The 19,063-nt window shown below is 47.7% G+C and overlaps 1 protein-coding gene across 1 annotated transcript in view; it reads right to left on the reverse strand.

The window, feature by feature from the left end:
* ITGBL1 (integrin subunit beta like 1) overlaps nucleotides 1-19,063 on the reverse strand; it is a 1,057,888-nt gene that overhangs the window by 484,012 nt on the left and 554,813 nt on the right. The window contains exon 7 of the mRNA XM_069205062.1: nucleotides 4,332-4,478. Within this exon, the coding sequence (XP_069061163.1) occupies nucleotides 4,332-4,478 (147 nt within the window). The remainder of the gene's footprint in view (nucleotides 1-4,331; nucleotides 4,479-19,063) is intronic.

The raw sequence follows: 19,063 nt of genomic DNA on the forward strand, positions 1-19,063 counted from the left end.
TTTTCAGGACACCAGATCCTAATTATCCTGACACCTAACTCTAAACATGCAACAATATTCAGACAGTTTCAGGCTCTTGATACCTATTAGTACGGTCTTGTAAGCCAGCATAAGCAAGAATCATGTTTTATGGGTCTTGCAAAATTAAAAAGCATTTGACATAGAAAATCAATTTTAAAAACACATGACTGGAGACATTGACGGAACAAACAAATTTTGAAACAAGGGTAAAATTCCTAATAAAACACATGAACTCTTGTGTGTCTTGTGATATGCTTTTCCTACTTGTATGTTCACATGTGTTGGTGAACAAAGCAAATCACTGCAAACCTGTGAAGGTGGTGCAAACCATGCATAACAGCACTCCAACTATTCATTGTTTCCTTACCCTAATCTCTAATACTTAGGGCCACTAGGCGTAGTTTTTTTTGGGGGGAGGATCCTTGTATCCATACACTAAAATGGTAAACATAGTTGTAAGGAAATTAAGATTTATTGCTATAATCTATCTATCCACCCCCGGGGGCCCCAAAACTTACTTCACCTAAGGACATTTCCCTCTACTACACCTAAACGTAGGCAGCAATTCCTCTGAAAATGAAAATGCACTGTAATCAGATCAGAATTTAGGAGAGAATGCTGGAGCAGGCGTACCTGCAACATGTGACAGAGCTCTGCCTAAACGCGATACGACGTGGAGGGCATGGTGACGCACAGCGTCTTAACATGCCTCACTTCTGACTGAAACACTCTAATAACATTTGTCCTGTTGACAAAACCATAATAATTGCAATTTGTTATACCGATTGGGAAGTAAATGCAACTATAGTGAATCGAAAACCAGAATTACAGCGCCACGTGCCTGCTGGGTTGCCAGTGTGACTGTGTCAAAATAAAAAATTAAACATTTTAGTTAGCCGCTCAGATTACAGGTGTGTTGGAAAAACCTCAGCTTGGTAAATCTATGTGTTTATGTGTCACCGGGGATGTGGGGCGAAATTGAAAAGAAACGGAGGCCATGGTGCCCAAATAGCCCTATTCCTCCAAAGGTTTCATGAAGTATAGGTGAAAACAGCACCTAATTCAAAAAAGGCAAGAATGTCCTTTCAACTTATACTCACAAGTATTACAGAGACTTCATATTTCCCATGAGGGAGTAGCTGTAAAAGCTCCCGTGAATTATCTAGTGGTAATTTGCAACCAAGGTATGTCCACATTAAGACCCTCAATGATCATTCTCAGGCGGTTTACCCATTGTTGCTTCTTTGTGAAAAGAACCTGTATTAGATTGGTGTGCCGGTTAACTTTCACTTTTTCATCTAATGTTCTCAGTGTGATTTTGCTCTAAAAATAATTTCATTTTAGTGGAGCTTTTTCTGAACCTTATATTTCTCTGATGTTCACTGATCCGGATACGTATATTCCAGGAAGATATTTCGATGTATCTACCCACAGGGACACATTATCATAATCCTCGCTCTTTCCTCTGCTCTACCTCCTCTCTGTGGCCCTTCACCCAATGTATCTCAATGGGGATTGCCCTTTGTACAGCCCTCCATTGCTAGTCAGCTAGTGTTGTGTTTTAGAAATACCAAAATATATATACACACATACATAAATACATACAAACTGTGAAACATATATTCCTAGATATGTACCTGAAGCTCACAAACAACTAAACAGGAAATAAAAACTTTGGCCATAAAAACACTCTAGCACAAGCCATGCCTCAATAAAATCCTGACCATTTCTGTCAGAGACAACCACGTTATAAAAGCCCCAATGCAAAGTTATATAAACAAGCATTTGCAATGCACTGGGTCTCGCATTTGTTCGATTTAGAGCTATTAGCTTTGTAAAGTCCTAACCAGATTTATCGTGACACATACATTGAAAATGAAAAGTAATACAGTTTTACATAAGCGAGCCGATTTAAAGCATCATCCCTACAAACTGTGAAGAGCAAATAAAGTGCAAGAAAGTGATTGTTTTCAGTCAAAGTGCTATGATATCTGACTAGTTTCTATTTTTTCTTATTTTGAAACAATCGTATATTTGAAACAAATGCACATGTGCATAACATACCATCACTAACTTTGCATATTTTTTGCGGTCAACTAATACGATACTTCCAGCCTGTGCATAAGTTTTTAAGCCAACACTTCTTAGCATTTGAGGGCTAATATTTTCCTTTAACCAGAATTAATGTTGACTTAAAAATATCCACGAAATGCTGTTGGCTCAAAAAGCAGGAGTATTTGAAGGTGGGCAATGATTTTGAGGAGAGTGAACAGAGAAAATCCACTAAAAATGGCCAGTGTTCCATCTGCTCTCCTCTTGGTTTTCTGCCTCATTTAGAGGTGAGGAAGATGCAGTTTCTCCGAAGGCAGAACTGTCATCTGCACCATCATCAGGAAAGATACTGGCATCAAACAGCCTGCCATGCTTAGGGCTACCCCTTCTGCGCCTTTTCCACCACTGGTTTCTTGTCTGGGACCACCATGTCAGCCATGATAGTCATGGACAGAAAAAAGTTGCAAATGTCTCCCACACTCAGATTCTGAGTGGTCATTTATCCCATTGAGCGGTTCCCCGGGGTGGTAGGGGGAGCCTTTGGAGGCTGGTTGTTGAATGCCCGGACTGATTCTTGTGACTGTCACTTTTTCCAGCTCCCTGGGGTTAGTGACCACAGCACACTAGGGACGTCAGGGAGGGAGGGGGTGGAGACAGAAAGAGAGAGATTTAATAGATGGAGGGAGAGAGAGAGATGAAGGAAGAGAGAAGAGGGGCTGTATGAACATTTTTGCCAGGGCTACCAATGGTTCTCAGAAAACTCCCAGCGCATAGGGCACATTAGTTTTGTTTTTCCGAAAAAAGATCCGCAATTAGGGGCCTGTCTTTGAAAATATATATCCTGACAGGTTTGCCTTGCTACCTGGGAGTACCTTTCATCAATGTATTTTCACAAAAAGAGGCAACAGCCATAAAGACAGAACCCACTTTTTAAAGAAAGGCCACCAAGGCACAGCAAACTCTAAATATGACTGGTGGTCTGTGGGTTGATTGGCCAAGGCTATGCCTCACCCACCCCAACCATAAAGGAGTGCGCCCATCAAACCTTAAATGACTCTTTAATTAATTGAGCTCCACAAGAGGATTATTTTTAGTTTCGCCACCTAAATCAAATGTTCTTTTATGAGACCTAAACTTGACATGCTGCTTCCTATCAACAGCCCTAGAAAAAAACTATTGTAACCTTTTTACCCACTGTTTATTAAAACATTTAACAAAGTTTATTTTTTAAAACTAAAGCTGTGGAAATATGTACACTTGACAAGGTTTTGAGACTGCCTGAACCACTTCACGCAGGCTTTTCATGTCCCCATTTCCCTGCACCCGTTGGCCAGTGAAAAGGCAGAAGGGTGTAGTTGAAATGTCAGTACTAACCTCATCCTCTGGCTGAAAATAGCCAGCGCTAATCAAGTGAAGGGATGATGAACTATTTGAGAGAGAAGTCACAAGCAAGTCCCGAAAGCGGCCTTTCTTAATTGAGGGACTAACACATGACCTTAGCTGGACTGCTCGTCATTGAACAAGCACTAATGGGAGGACCTGGCGTGGGCGCGGCATGAAAGACATGAAATGTAAGGTCAGCAGCAGCCATTCAAACACAGCCTCGGCTTTGACACCGGGCACACCGTGCGACTTGCACCTATAATAACTTCAATTACCAGTTCTAGCAAAAGCCCATTTCGCCTCTTCTTTCCATCCTCTTTTTGAGCCACAAGCCATGCTTCATATTTTGATAAATCAAAATAAATAGAATCAGTTCGCTGCTAGATGGATTTTTGGTCTCTCCCTCTGATTTGTTTTGCTAGGGGTGGAATACGCACCTGAGGCTCCGCAGCGGCAGTGCCTTCTCGTGGAAAATAAGCCGCTGGCAGAGCCTTTGAAAAGGCAATTAACTTTATGGAGCTATCATATAAAGCTAAGCATAAGTGAACGGTCAATTAGAAGCCGTCGTCAAAGAAAAAAATGGTTTTAGGCCTTAGATTGCATATCGTCACACGAAAATATAGCATGGTCGATCTATTAAAAGCCTCCACTCATCGAGTGTAGTGAAATACGGCGAAGCAGATGCTAAGGAATAAAGTCTACAATCCATATTCTTTTATGTGCACAGGTGCAAATCATTATCCTTCCTCTGAAAAAAGAAGAATAAAAGCTCTGACGGATCCTAGAATTTAACCAGATTACATCAACTCGTACTCAGAGGCCTGGAGAAGGGGTAATGCGCGGGAAACATGTTCTTGGAAAAGCCTGTCACCTACCTCTTCCCCAACAAGGCAGTGTACCGCTTCCCTGGCACCGCTTTTTGCTCTCCTCAATCGACAGAGGACAAGAACGCGGGTGTTCACACTTCCTCCCCGTCCATCCTTCCTTGCAGTCACATCTGCCGCAGTTGCACTGTCCTTGTCCTACAGGCGGGGTAGAATTAAAACCATGTCAGTGTGCTCACCTAGATTCCACATTGAGGCTAATCACAGGAAAAGAGATGCACAAGCTCGCGTCATGCAAACGTACAAACTTTCAGGAAACTAATGATGGCAGCATGTGTAAAGCAAATGGTAACTGGAGGTAAATCTCATTGTTGGTATTCTAGAGTTCTAAACCGTTCGACATCTGTGGACCCCTTCTCAATCACTACTAGAAAATGGAGTCCTATCTCCAGTTTCTACGATATGGACCTTTAATAAATATTTGTAAAAAAAAACACAGGGCCTTGATTTACTATGATTTGGCACAATGCAATGCAGCAAGACATCCTTCTGTGCCACACTGCATTGAGTTAAATGGAGAGAGCTGGAATGCACCATATTTACTAATATATTTGACATTCCTGCTCTCTCTCTCTCTCTCTGTGCTGGTGTACTATTTGATGCCTAACACAAATGCAGGCACCCTTCCCCCACGGTTCAAGGGTGCCTGCACTACAGCAGGATTGTTTTTGTGCAGTGAGGGGCAGCACTATACGTGTCCATTGCACATAAGATAGGAGGATGTGTGCTTGCTTCTGTATAAATTAATGCAAACCAGGCCGACGTATGGAGGAGTGCCACCTAGGGGGATATAGAGTGCACCTGTGTCAAGAAAGTAGTCACATTAGTGTTGGTGAGTTACCAACAGATTAGCTGCCCAGTGTACTGATTGGGTCCAGATTACCTTTGATTACCTGTCTAGTGACGGATCTGTTGTCTAGGGAAGAGTTTGTTTTGAGTTCATGGCCTATTTGTTTCTAAAGTACACAGTAATGAGAGTGAATTGTAGTGCACATGAGTTTTGGCCACGCTGAGGACACCTTCAAGATGTAATACTGGTCTCCAGTTTTGTGGCTGGGAAGAGGCAGCCTCATTATTGGAGAACATGTTTTGGCTTACTGCACAGGCACCTGACTTAACAGGCAATGTGTAAGTGTTAGAAATGGGGTCTTTGGTTGACAGTCAGGTTACCCCCTGTTCAAGCAAGGACCCTCACTCTAGTTAGGATAAAAGAGAATCACCCTCAGCTAACCCCTGCTTACCCCCTTGGTAGCTTGGCAGAGCAGTAGGCTTAACCTCAGAGTGCTGGGCGTAAAGTATTTGTACCAACACACACAGTAACTTAATGAAAACACTACAAAATGACACAACACCAGTTTAGAAAAATAGGAAATATTTATCTAGACAAAACAAGACCAAAACGACAAAAATCCAACATACACAAGTCAAGTTATGATTTTTTTTAAGGTTTAAAATAAAAAGAGTCTTTAGGTAGTTGTAACAACACACTAGCGCTGCTAGCGTGTAAATGTACCTGGTTTGCGGCAAAAATAACCCCGCACGGGCGGTGTGCGTCGAAAATAACCCTGCACGGGTATATGTGTCGAAAACAGCTCGGCACGGCGAGGCGCGTCGAAAAAGCCAGCCACGCGACGGTCCGAAAGTCCCGCGGCGCTGGTTGCGATCTCTCAGCCTTCGTCAGCGATGCTGCGCGTCGTTTCTCCTGCTCCGGGTGTCGATTCTCCGGTCGCGTTTCCTGCGGCGTCGTTTCTCAGCTGCGGAGCCGGCGTCGCGTCGTTTTCTCAGCCGCGATCGGATTCGCGTCGATCTTTTCTCCGCACGGTGCTCGGTGCGTGTATTTTTGTCCTTAGGCTGCCAGCCTCTCCTTTCAGGGTCCCAGGAACTGGAAGGGCACCACAGAGCAGAGTAGGGGTCTCTCCAGAGACTCCAGGTGCTGGCAGGAAGAAGTCTTTGCTATCCCTGAGACTTCAATAACTGGAGGCAAGCTCTACATCAAGCCCTTGGAGATTTCTTCTTCAAGATGGAAGGCACACAAAGTCCAGTCTTTGCCCTCTTACTCAGGCAGAAGCAGCACTGCAGGAAAGCTCCACAAAGCACAGTCACAGGCAGGGCAGCACTTGTTCCTCAGCGATCAGCTCTTCTCCAGGCAGAGGTTCCTCTTGGTTCCAGAAGTGTTTCTAAAGTTTGTAAGTTTGGGTGCCCTTCTTATACCCATTTTAGTCTTTGAAGTCACCTTCCTTCAAAGGGGACTCACACCTTCTTGTGAAATCCTGCCTTGCCCAGGCAAGGCCTCAGACACACACCAGGGGGCTGGAGACAGCATTGTCAGAGGCAGGCACAGTCCTTTCAGATGAGAGTGACCACTCCACCCCTCCCTCCTAGCAGAGATGGCTAATCAGGAAATGCAGATCACACCCCAGCTCCCTTTGTGTCACTGTCTGGTGTGAGGTGAAAAACAACCCAACTGTCAAACTGACCCAGACAGGGAATCCACAAACAAGGCAGAGTCACAGAATGGTTTAAGCAAGAAAATGCTCACTTTCTAAAAGTGGCATTTCCAAACGCACAATCTCAAAATCAACTTTACTAAAAGATGTATTTTTAAATTGTGAGTTCAGGGATCCCAAACTCCACATGTCCATCTACTCTCTAGGGGAATCTACACTTTAATCATATTTAAAGGTAGCCCCCATATTATCCTATGAGAGAGACAGACCTTGCAACAGTGAAAACGAAATTGGCAGTATTTCACTGTCAGGACATATAAACCACATTACTATATGTCCTACCTTATCCATACACTGCACCCTGCCCTTGGGGCTACCTAGGGCCTACCTTAGGGGTGCCTTACATGTAAGAAAAGGGAAGGTTTAGGCCTGGCAAGTGGATACACTTGCCAAGTCGAATTTACAGTGTAAGAATACACACACAGACACTGCAGTGGCAGGTCTGAGACATGATTACAGAGCTACTTATGTGGGTGGCACAACCAGTGCTGCAGGCCCACTAGTAGCATTTGATTTACAGGCCCTGGCACCTCTAGTGCACCTTACTAGGGACTTACTAGTAAATCAAATATGCCAATCATGGATAAACCACTTACATACAATTTAAACAGGAGAGCATATGCACTTTAGCACTGGTTAGCAGTGGTAAAGTGCTCAGAGTTGAAAAGCCAACAGCAACATGTCAGAAAAACATAGGAGGCAGGAGGCGAAAAAGACTGGGGATGACCCTGCATAAGCAAAAGTCCAACACGACCCCCTACCAGCCTAAAGCCAGGGGAGAACAATCAATACCTTGATGTACTTCCCTGATTGGGGCGATAGAACAGGGACCCAGGCCCACAACAGCAGGGGCATGTTCCAGTTCTACGCCTTCCTGACTCCAGTTGGATCCCTCTGTCCATACTCTCAGGGCCCACTAAGCTAACCCATGGGGAACCCTTCTCCACATCTACAAACACCCTCTGTGCAACACCTAACTTTACTTTGCTCACAGATGTATTGCAATGGGCAGATAGTACCACCAGGGCCAACACAGTGGTGTTGCCCACTCCACCCCCGGGGTGTGACTCTCGTCCTCCCCCCCCCAGGGGCAACTCTGTCCACCAGGACAGCAAGCCACAGTGGCCCCAGACAACTGTCAGGGATGAGAGCCCGACCTCAGGCCTCTCTAACCACTGTGACTGTGGAGAGTGGGGGGTGGTAGCCCCAGGTGCCTGGCACCCTTTGACCACTTTCTCTTCCACCAGGTCAGGGATGTTAACCTGACCCTGGTCCTCCCCTCTGGGGCTCTGTACCCTCCCTGCAGAAGCGGCACCCCCAGAGTCAAAAACTGTCAGGGTGCTTGTAGAAGCAGTCCTGCACAATTCTTCCATCAGTGCAGGGATGTTAACCTGCAACTGATCCTCCAACCTGGAGTCTGTACCTTCAGGTTGGACCAGGGCCAGGGGTGAGGCTTCCCTCCCCCTGCCCTCTCTTCTGGGGTCCTGAACCACCCAACTAGGAGTGGCCCCCCCAGAAGACAACATGGTAGGGGCACTGTCAACAGTAGCCCCTTCCTCCAGGTCAGGGGGGACACCCTTAACCTGGCCTCCCAATCCAGGGCCTGTACCCACAGACTGGATCACTGCCTGGCAAACCAGGACTTCTTGGGGGGCATACCTACCCCCTACCAGGTCAGAGTTTACCCTCTGAACCTGGTCATCCAACCCAGGGTCACCACCCTGCGGTTGAACCACTGCCTGGCACACCAGGACTTCCTTGGGAGCACACTTACCCCCCATCAGGTCAGAGTTTACCCCCTGAACCTGATCATTCAACCCAGAGTCACCACCCTGCGGTTGAACCACTGCCTGGCACACCAGGACTTCCAGGGGAGCACACCTACCCCCTACCAGATCAGAGCTTACCCCCTGAATCTGGCAATCCAACCCAGAGTCACTACCCTGCGGTTGAACCACTGCCTGGCACACCAGGACTTCCTTGGGAGCACACGTACTCCCCATCAGGTCAGAGTTTACCCCCTGAACCTGATCATCCAACCCAGAGTCACCATCCTGCGGTTGAATCATTGCCTGGCGCACCAGGACTTCCTGGGGGGCACACCTACCCCCCACAAGGGAAACACTTTCCCCAAGGGCCATACAAGAGTCTGGCTGGCGCAGGTCTCCTGACCTCTGCCCATCTGACAGAGTCTGGATTCCCCCCAGCCCAGAAATGGTCTCACCAAGGTCATTCCTGGGGGGCTCTGCACTCAGAGCTGACCCCTGACCCTCCAGGTTCTCCACTGGGGTCCGCAACCCCCTCTCAACCCTCTGTCTGGACTTCTGCAACCCCTCACTAGGAGTGGTACTGCCAGACACCAGAACTGGTGGGACGCTGGCTATAGCCGCCCCCCCAAGTTCTCCTGACACTGTGGGGTCTCCCTCAACAGATGGCCCTATGGTACAGGCTAGGCTCCCCTCCTGGGGTTCCCGCAGGGAACCCTCCAGGACCTGGGACCGGATCTCGGGCACCTTGGGCCTCAACCCATCCCCATTCCCTCTCCTCTGAGACTGGACATGGGGTCCCTCACCCATCCCACTACACTGGGACCTACCTGGGACACTACAATCCTTCCCTACCTCACCTGGTTGGGAACTACCTAGACCACTCCTCTCAGGAGCACCCCCAAATGCCTCTTCAGACTCTCTGGTACTCACCCAGAAGTCTGCCTCCATTGTAAGCTCCCTGGGGTCAGAGAACTCACACTCCACCTGGTGTTGGCATAGCTCTGGAAAATAAGGACTAGACATATGCTCTCCAGCAATTACATCACTCAGCCCCTCACATGAATTAACCAAAGTACCCTTCACCCAACCATCCAGTGACTCTGCTTTGAAAAAGCCCCCCACATCACCCTCCTGAGACTGGTGAGACAGTACCTGACTGTCCCTGACACTCAACCCACACTCTTCTGGGATGTTTTCACACTCCATAACCAGGACTTCTACCTGGGGGGAACCCCTCTCCCTGTCACTCTCAACTAGAGTCAGTAGAGTGTCCCTCCCACCAGTAGGAATATGACTCCCCATGCCAGTTCCCCAATCCACCTCAGGGACCCTGTGCATCACTGGAGCTACCTCATACCCCTGAACCTCCTGGCGTGTGTTAACTCCCTCCTTCAAGTAGGGCACCACATCTCTGGGCATGTGCACTTCTTCAGCAGTACTGGATACAAGATTTTTGCTGCCACCATCTGAACTGGACTCAGCCCTCATGGCCTCCAGCTTCAGCTCTTCACAGCTCAGCTCTTGAGCTGCAATCCTTTCTTTTTCCAGGACTAAGGCTCTCTCCTCCTCAGCCCTCTCAAGCTCTGCATCTAGCTCTTCCAGACTCCGGATTCGAGCTAGGAGCCACTCATCTCTTTCTGTTTCCTCCTCTTCGGAGTAGTCATCCTCCTCAGACTCATTTAGTGGTGTTGCCTGACAACGTTTCAATTCATACTGAAACAGGGCTGACTCAAGATCCTCCCTTCTGGATTTCTTGTTCACAGCCAGTCCCCTTTCCATGCAAAATGCTTTAAGCTGCCACTTTTTATACATAAATAGGTGCCAGAAATTGACTTCCATTCTGCAAAGGCTTCACAACCAAAAAACAAAGTCCAAAAATATTATCAATACTTCCAGGAGGACATCAGAGAACAAAAAGCAGAATCACAAGACAAGTAGTATGTGGTCACGTAGTGGTCTGAGATCAAAACAGTAGTGTACACTTAATTACTGTATGTCAAGTACAAATACAAGTCCAATCCCGACCGCTGGTCACCAATGTTAGAAATGGGGTCTTTGGTTGACAGTCAGGTTACCCCCTGTTCAAGCAAGGACCCTCACTCTAGTTAGGATAAAAGAGAATCACCCTCAGCTAACCCCTGCTTACCCCCTTGGTAGCTTGGCAGAGCAGTAGGCTTAACCTCAGAGTGCTGGGCGTAAAGTATTTGTACCAACACACACAGTAACTTAATGAAAACACTACAAAATGACACAACACCAGTTTAGAAAAATAGGAAATATTTATCTAGACAAAACAAGACCAAAACGACAAAAATCCAACATACACAAGTCAAGTTATGATTTTTTTTAAGGTTTAAAATAAAAAGAGTCTTTAGGTAGTTGTAACAACACACTAGCGCTGCTAGCGTGTAAATGTACCTGGTTTGCGGCAAAAATAACCCCGCACGGGCGGTGTGCGTCGAAAATAACCCTGCACGGGTATATGCGTCGAAAACAGCTCGGCACGGCGAGGCGCGTCGAAAAAGCCAGCCACGCGACGGTCCGAAAGTCCCGCGGCGCTGGTTGCGATCTCTCAGCCTTCGTCAGCGATGCTGCGCGTCGTTTCTCCTGCTCCGGGCGTCGATTCTCCGGTCGCGTTTCCTGCGGCGTCGTTTCTCAGCTGCGGAGCCGGCGTCGCGTCGTTTTCTCAGCCGCGATCGGATTCGCGTCGATCTTTTCTCCGCACGGTGCTCGGTGCGTGTATTTTTGTCCTTAGGCTGCCAGCCTCTCCTTTCAGGGTCCCAGGAACTGGAAGGGCACCACAGAGCAGAGTAGGGGTCTCTCCAGAGACTCCAGGTGCTGGCAGGAAGAAGTCTTTGCTATCCCTGAGACTTCAATAACAGGAGGCAAGCTCTACATCAAGCCCTTGGAGATTTCTTCTTCAAGATGGAAGGCACACAAAGTCCAGTCTTTGCCCTCTTACTCAGGCAGAAGCAGCACTGCAGGAAAGCTCCACAAAGCACAGTCACAGGCAGGGCAGCACTTGTTCCTCAGCGATCAGCTCTTCTCCAGGCAGAGGTTCCTCTTGGTTCCAGAAGTGTTTCTAAAGTTTGTAAGTTTGGGTGCCCTTCTTATACCCATTTTAGTCTTTGAAGTCACCTTCCTTCAAAGGGGACTCACACCTTCTTGTGAAATCCTGCCTTGCCCAGGCAAGGCCTCAGACACACACCAGGGGGCTGGAGACAGCATTGTCAGAGGCAGGCACAGTCCTTTCAGATGAGAGTGACCACTCCACCCCTCCCTCCTAGCAGAGATGGCTAATCAGGAAATGCAGATCACACCCCAGCTCCCTTTGTGTCACTGTCTGGTGTGAGGTGAAAAACAACCCAACTGTCAAACTGACCCAGACAGGGAATCCACAAACAAGGCAGAGTCACAGAATGGTTTAAGCAAGAAAATGCTCACTTTCTAAAAGTGGCATTTCCAAACGCACAATCTCAAAATCAACTTTACTAAAAGATGTATTTTTAAATTGTGAGTTCAGGGATCCCAAACTCCACATGTCCATCTACTCTCTAGGGGAATCTACACTTTAATCATATTTAAAGGTAGCCCCCATATTATCCTATGAGAGAGACAGACCTTGCAACAGTGAAAACGAAATTGGCAGTATTTCACTGTCAGGACATATAAACCACATTACTATATGTCCTACCTTATCCATACACTGCACCCTGCCCTTGGGGCTACCTAGGGCCTACCTTAGGGGTGCCTTACATGTAAGAAAAGGGAAGGTTTAGGCCTGGCAAGTGGATACACTTGCCAAGTCGAATTTACAGTGTAAGAATACACACACAGACACTGCAGTGGCAGGTCTGAGACATGATTACAGAGCTACTTATGTGGGTGGCACAACCAGTGCTGCAGGCCCACTAGTAGCATTTGATTTACAGGCCCTGGCACCTCTAGTGCACCTTACTAGGGACTTACTAGTAAATCAAATATGCCAATCATGGATAAACCACTTACATACAATTTAAACAGGAGAGCATATGCACTTTAGCACTGGTTAGCAGTGGTAAAGTGCTCAGAGTTGAAAAGCCAACAGCAACATGTCAGAAAAACATAGGAGGCAGGAGGCGAAAAAGACTGGGGATGACCCTGCATAAGCAAAAGTCCAACAGTAAGTATTTGTGCAACACACACACAATGTAACACAATGAAAACATCTCAGAAAGACTCCACCCAGGTGTAGAAAAATAAAGTTTATTTATCTTAGTAAAACAACACTAAAACAACAAAAATCTAATCAGTAGAAGTTGAGATATTAATTTTAAAAGATTAAACTAAATACAGTCCCTAGAAAACACTAGCAGTCAAAAGGTTACTTGCAGTCACGAGGGACCGATTCATATTAAAATTTCAGGCCTACCGTAATAGATAGTAGGTTGGTTACAGAACCCACGCAGGGTCTGCTGACAATGTACCTCGGATGGGGCAAGCACTGACATTGAGGAGCAAAGCGAAGGCAATGCTGTGATATATTTACAAGCAGTCAGGTCCTGTGCCTGCTCCAAGCTCTGTAGAGATGAGTGTAATGCGTTGTTGTCGAGCCGCGCAGAATGTCGTTCTGGAGTTGCACAAGCTGTGAATCCAATGTTGTGTAACAGCCTCTGCGTTGGCATTGAAGGGGTGATATGTCCGTTCCGACAAGGGCAGTGGTGATGATGTGATGGTTCTTAGCAGAAAGCAGCTGCAAAACCCACTTCTGAGACCCAAAACTAGAGTGGGCACCTCAGGGAGGGGTAGGACTCACAGATGGCAGAGTCCAGCAGTACCAGGAGAGCTGCTGGCAGTCTTTGATGTTTGTGAAGCTGCAGAAGAATAGGGGGCAAGCCAACAAGCCCTTGGAGTCACTCTGGGTTCATGTGAGGTGGGTCCAGTCTCTGTCCTTATCAGGCCAGCTCAGCAAAATAGAGAAGCAGTTCCTCAGAACAGTCATTTCAGGCAAAGTGGCAATCCTCACAGTTCAACAGTCTTTACTCCAGCACAGTTCTTCCCAGATACAGCAGTGATCTGATTTGGTAGGGTCAGAGACCCACTACTTATCCTCAAATGTGCCATGGAAGTGGAGGTGACTTCAGAGCAGCTCCTTGAAGTGCACAGAGATCCTTTCCTCCTAGACCTGGCTCCAAACTATCAGTATGGGGTGAAGAGCCCTTTATATGGGGCTAGGCACTTCCCTATTCAAGTGTAAGTGTCAGCTCCCCTCCACCCTTCCTGCTCAGGAAGGCCCATCCGAATGCAGATGGATGCAGATGAGTCCTTTGTCACACCCACCTTTCCTGTGCTTGTGGCTGTCTAGAGGGAATGGAAGGTGCAGCTGTCACCTTGCCCAGAACTGTAAGAGCAGAGAAATGCCCACTTTCCAAAAGTTGCATTTCTAAAATAGACATGTTAAATACGACTTTACTAGTAAAGAGGATTTATCATTACCATTCCAATGATCAATCAATCCATATGGATTTATAAATCACAGCAAATAACCCAGGAGGGCTCAAGGCACTGCCGCTGGTATGATATAATATGAAACATGATGTAGCTACTCCTTTCTGATCAGGAATTGCATCTTAAAAGATATATTATGGAATTACCAATGCTGGCCTATGAGAGGAATAGGCATCACAGTAGAAAAAAACAATTTGGGGAGTTTTTCTCCAGCAGGACATGTAAAACATAAAAGTACATGTTCTTCCTTTTACTTACAAAGCACCCTGCCCTATGGGCTACCTAGTGCCTGCCTTAGGGGTGACATATGTAATGAAAGGGAGCTTAAGTCTTGGCAAAATGTTTTAAATGCCAAGTTGAAGTGGCAGTGAAACTGCACACACAGGATCTGCAGTTGCAGGCCTCAGGCATGTTTACAGGGTTACTTAAACGGGTGGCACAACCAGGGCTGCAGGCCCATTTGTAGCATTTACTTTACAGGGCCTTGGTATATGGGATACCACTTTTCAAGGGACTTATAAGTAAATTAAATATGCCTGTTGTGGATACACCAACATTACCGTGTTTAGGGGAGAAGCACATGCACTTTAGCCTTAGTCAGCAGTGGTAAAGTGGTCAGAGTCCTAAGGCCAATAAAAAGATACAGCAAACATAGGAGGTAAAAGGCAGAAAGTCTAGGGTAAGACCACCCTAAGGGTGTCAGGTCCAACACATGCCCCACCCAGCTGAAGGTGGGGAGACCTACACAGCCTCTAGGGATTTCTCATCACTAAGGTGGAAAACCTAGACAGGCCATCAGCATTGGCGTGGTCTATCTCAGGTCTGTGTTCCACCCTGAAGTCCATACCAAGTAGGGGAAATGGACCATCTCCACATTTTTGGATCTTCACCCCTTATTTGCATGAGCCACTTGACGGGCCTGTGGCCAGTCTGACTCAGGAAGTGAGTGCCAAAAAGGTATGGCCTCAACTTCTTCAGTGCCCAAACCACAGCAAAAGTTTCTATTTCTATAGCACTCCACCTCCTTTCTTGGGGAAGTAACTTCCTAAAGATGAAGGCTACAGGTTGGCCCAGTCCTTCTTCATTGAGCTGTGATAAAACTGCCCTTATGCCATGCTCTGAGGCATCTGTCTGAACAATAAACTCCTTGGAGAAGTCAGGAGCCTTGAGCACAGGGACTGTGCACATGGCTTGCTCCAGGGAGTCAAATGCTTAATGGCATTCCTATGTCTCAATCACATTTCGGGGCTGCTTCCTAGAAGTCATCCAAGTCAATGGGACCACAATGGTCCCATATTCCTTTACAAACCTCCTATAGTACCCAGTGAGGCCCAAGAATGCTCTGACCTCAGTCTAGATTTACGGGGCTCCCAGACAATGATAGTTTCTATCTTGTCCAGGATGGGCTGCACTTTACCCCTGGCCACCTGTCTGAAGTACACCACAGATCCCTGTCGTATCTGGCACTTACTGCCCTTGATATTCAAGCCTGTCTGTTGCAGGGCCTAAAACACTTCCTGGAGGTGAAAGAGGGTGTCCTCCCAGCTGCTAGTGAAGACAGCTGTCTTCCAGGTAGGCATCTGAGAAGGCCGCCAACCCAGCAAGGACCTGGTTCTCCAACCTTTGGAAGGTGGCAGGTGCATTATTTAATCCAAAGGACATCACTCTTAAACTGGAAGTGGCCCTGTGGAGTGGAGAAGGCTGACCTCTCCTTGGCTCCTTCTGTTAGGGTGATCTTAGAGTTCCCTGATGTAAAATCAAAGGTACTTAGGTACTGGGCAGCCCCTAACCTGCCAATGAGCTCATCCACCCTGAGGATGGGGTGAGCATCAGTCTTTACTTAGGTACTGGGCAGCCCCTATCCTGTCAATGAGCTCATCCACTCTGAGTCTTTGTCACAGAGTTTAGCCCTCTATAATTTACAAGAGCCTTAGTTCAGGTGTGGTGTCCAGTGGGGCAGCTTTTGGTACCAGAACCACAGGACTGGACTAGGGGATAAGGAGGGTTCTATCATCCCCAACTCCAGCATCTTTAAGACTTCACTCTTGATGTTGGCCTTCACCGTATCCGACAACATGTTTGTTTTATTCTTGACAGGAAGGTTGTCTGCTGTGTCCACATCATGGGTACACAGGTGAGTAATCCCAGGAATAAGGGAGAAGACAAAGGAGTACTGCTACGACTCTTGGTAGCAACAGTCCCTCTGCTGTTCAGGAGTCAGAGTTGGGAAAGGGTTACTCCTTCCACAGACCCATCCTTCTCGTAGGAGGATAAGAGGTGCACTTTCCTCCTCCTCTGCTCCCTCTGTCACCAACAGCATGTTGAGCTCCGACCTCTCAAAGTGTGGTGTGGAGGGATTGATGTGAAGCACCATATGGGGTTGCCTGAGGGTCTTAAAGTCCACCACTTAGGGGGCCTTACCCTTCTTTTAAATTACCTCATAGTGCCCAGTCCATCGGTCCTGAAGGGCACTGAACTCCACGGGTTCCATGACTCACACTTTCTGCCCAGGCTGTAACTCCACAGTGTTAGAATTTTGGTCATACCTTTCCATCATCACAGCCTTCTGGGATTCCAGATTGTCAGACGTTTGTTTTCACAATGTAGCTATTTGGCTTCAGAAGGCCAGCATGTAGCTACCTACATCCTGGTGACCTTACCTGGGAACTTGCTCCTTCCCCTCTGTCACAAAACTGAGAGGCCCCCTGACAGGGTGCCCGTATTGAAGCTCAAAGCGTCTGAACCCCACTACCTTCTACGGCACCTCCCTGAAGGGAAACAACAGGCAGGGCAAGTGATATTCCACTTTTCCTCAGGCAGACTTCTGACCATGCCTTTCAGGGTCTTGTTGAATCCGTCAACAAGCCCATTGATTTGCAGGGAGTAAGGGGTTGAGACCTTGTAATTTACTCTACATTCTTCCCACATGGACCTTACACATGCAGACAAGAAGTTTGTGCCCCTGACAGACACCACTTCCTTGGGGAAACCTACACAGGTAAAATTCCCCATCAAGGCCTTTGCAACTGCAGATGCAGTGGTGGTCCTCAGAGGGATGACCTCAGGGTGCTGGGTGTCATGATCCACCAGAACCAGGATAAACCTGTTGCCTGAAGCAGTCTGGGTATCCATGGGCCCAACAATGTTGATGCCCACCCTCTCAAAGGGGGTGCTAACAACAAACAAGGGAGTAAAGGGGGTTTCAGCCTCAGTTTTGTCTTCCCATTGGCCTGGCAGGTCAAAAAGGCCCTACAGAACGTATCTGAGGTGGTCCTGATCTTAGGCCAATAAAAGTAGGGGACAAGCCTAGCAAAGGTCTTGTCTTGCCCCAAGTGTCTGACCAGGAGAATTTCATGAACCAGCTCCAATAAGAAGGCCCTGTAGCATTTGGGGACCATCAGGTCGCTTGTTGTTGGTCCATGCACAGGAACCTTCAGCTCAATGTAAAGAGGTTGTCCTCCCAGTAAAACGTATGGCTACCAAAGTAGGGGTGTGCAGGCAGCTCTGCTCCGCTGGTGGATCTAACAGAGTTTTTGGGACTCAGCACTCCACTTGGGACGCAGAGTTAGTCAAAAGCTCCACTAGCCTCGCCAGAGGAGCAGACCTCACCCATTGCACGCTGCAGCCTAGTTATGAGCTGCACAGCGAAAGTGCAGACAGTCTGCACATGCGCTGTGTAGCCCATAACTGGGCTGCAGCACGCGCACTGGAGCCCGGGAGCAGAGACCAGAGGGAGGGGAGTCAAGAAGAGGAGGACCCCCTGGAAGAATCAGGTAAGTCCTTGTCTCTTTCTTTGTTTTTTGTCATTGTTTCTGCACAATGGTGCACAAACAAGGACTGAAACTGCAGCTTTCAGGCCAGGGCTGCAGACAGTGAAAGAAAGCTGCTGTTTCAGGCCTCTTGTGCACCGTTCTGCCCAGTGTGCACTGCACACAGGACAGGCTGACTATGGCCCTCGTGAATGCTCCCAATCTCAGAAGCGCTAACCAGGCCCGACCCTTCTTAGCACTTCCGAGATCTGGCACATTCAGGACTCCACAGGTCATGGAACTCCGCCTCCATGGAATTCCACTGAGTTTTTATTCAACTCTGCAGAATTCTGCAGAGTCGGATTATGTGAACTGCGCCAAGGCCTATCCCAGAGACATCACCTGCTGCTTGAGTTTCAGCCTCTTTCCCCATGCCCTTAAGGTTGGGCACTCCCTCTCTGTCCTACAGAACTCCTCCTTGGTGTGTACTCCTTCAGGTGTAGGCAGGTCAGCAATGGAAGCAGTGCCCTTCTCAGAGGACTCCACAGCTGCCATTGCAGGCATCCCTTCCATCTCACTGGGGGTGCACTCAGGGTGTGGTTTCTCAATACCTTTCCCCTTTATAGCAGATGACTGGGTCATTACTCCAGGTTACAGCCCTTTCTGACTTTCCTCCTGGGCAGCCATGGACCTTTTGGTATTACATATACAATCCGGTAACTCCAACATCTCCACATGAGCCTTGAGTTTCACTACTTTCCAGATAGTGGACTCCAGGTCATTACCCAACAAACAGTCCACAGGCATGGCAGGGCTCACAGCAACCTTCAGAAGTCCTGAAACACCCACCGCCACTCAAATGAAACAAGGGTTACTGGATAGTGACCTTCCCTGTTGTCAGCCACCACCACTGGTAGAATGCCTTAAGAATCACCTGGTCTGGGGACACCAGCTTACTCCTTATCACAGTCATACTGGCTCCTATGTCCCTCAGAGCCTCAATGAGCCTTGCCCATTTATGGTGACTCATTGCCCATACTTAGTAGTACTTGAGGGCACATGGATCCTCGGAAACATCTCTCTGTCACTCAGGGAGGGTAACCCTGCTAAACTCCCCCCATTAACCGGGAAAAACTCCTCCCCCAGTGCTATGCTTGCCACCCCAGGTTCTTACCTCCAGTGGGAGGGTGTGCTCTTTTTAGACACTTGGG

This window comes from Pleurodeles waltl, chromosome 8 (assembly GCF_031143425.1).
Source record: "Pleurodeles waltl isolate 20211129_DDA chromosome 8, aPleWal1.hap1.20221129, whole genome shotgun sequence".
Classification (NCBI taxonomy): Eukaryota; Metazoa; Chordata; class Amphibia; order Caudata; family Salamandridae; genus Pleurodeles; species Pleurodeles waltl.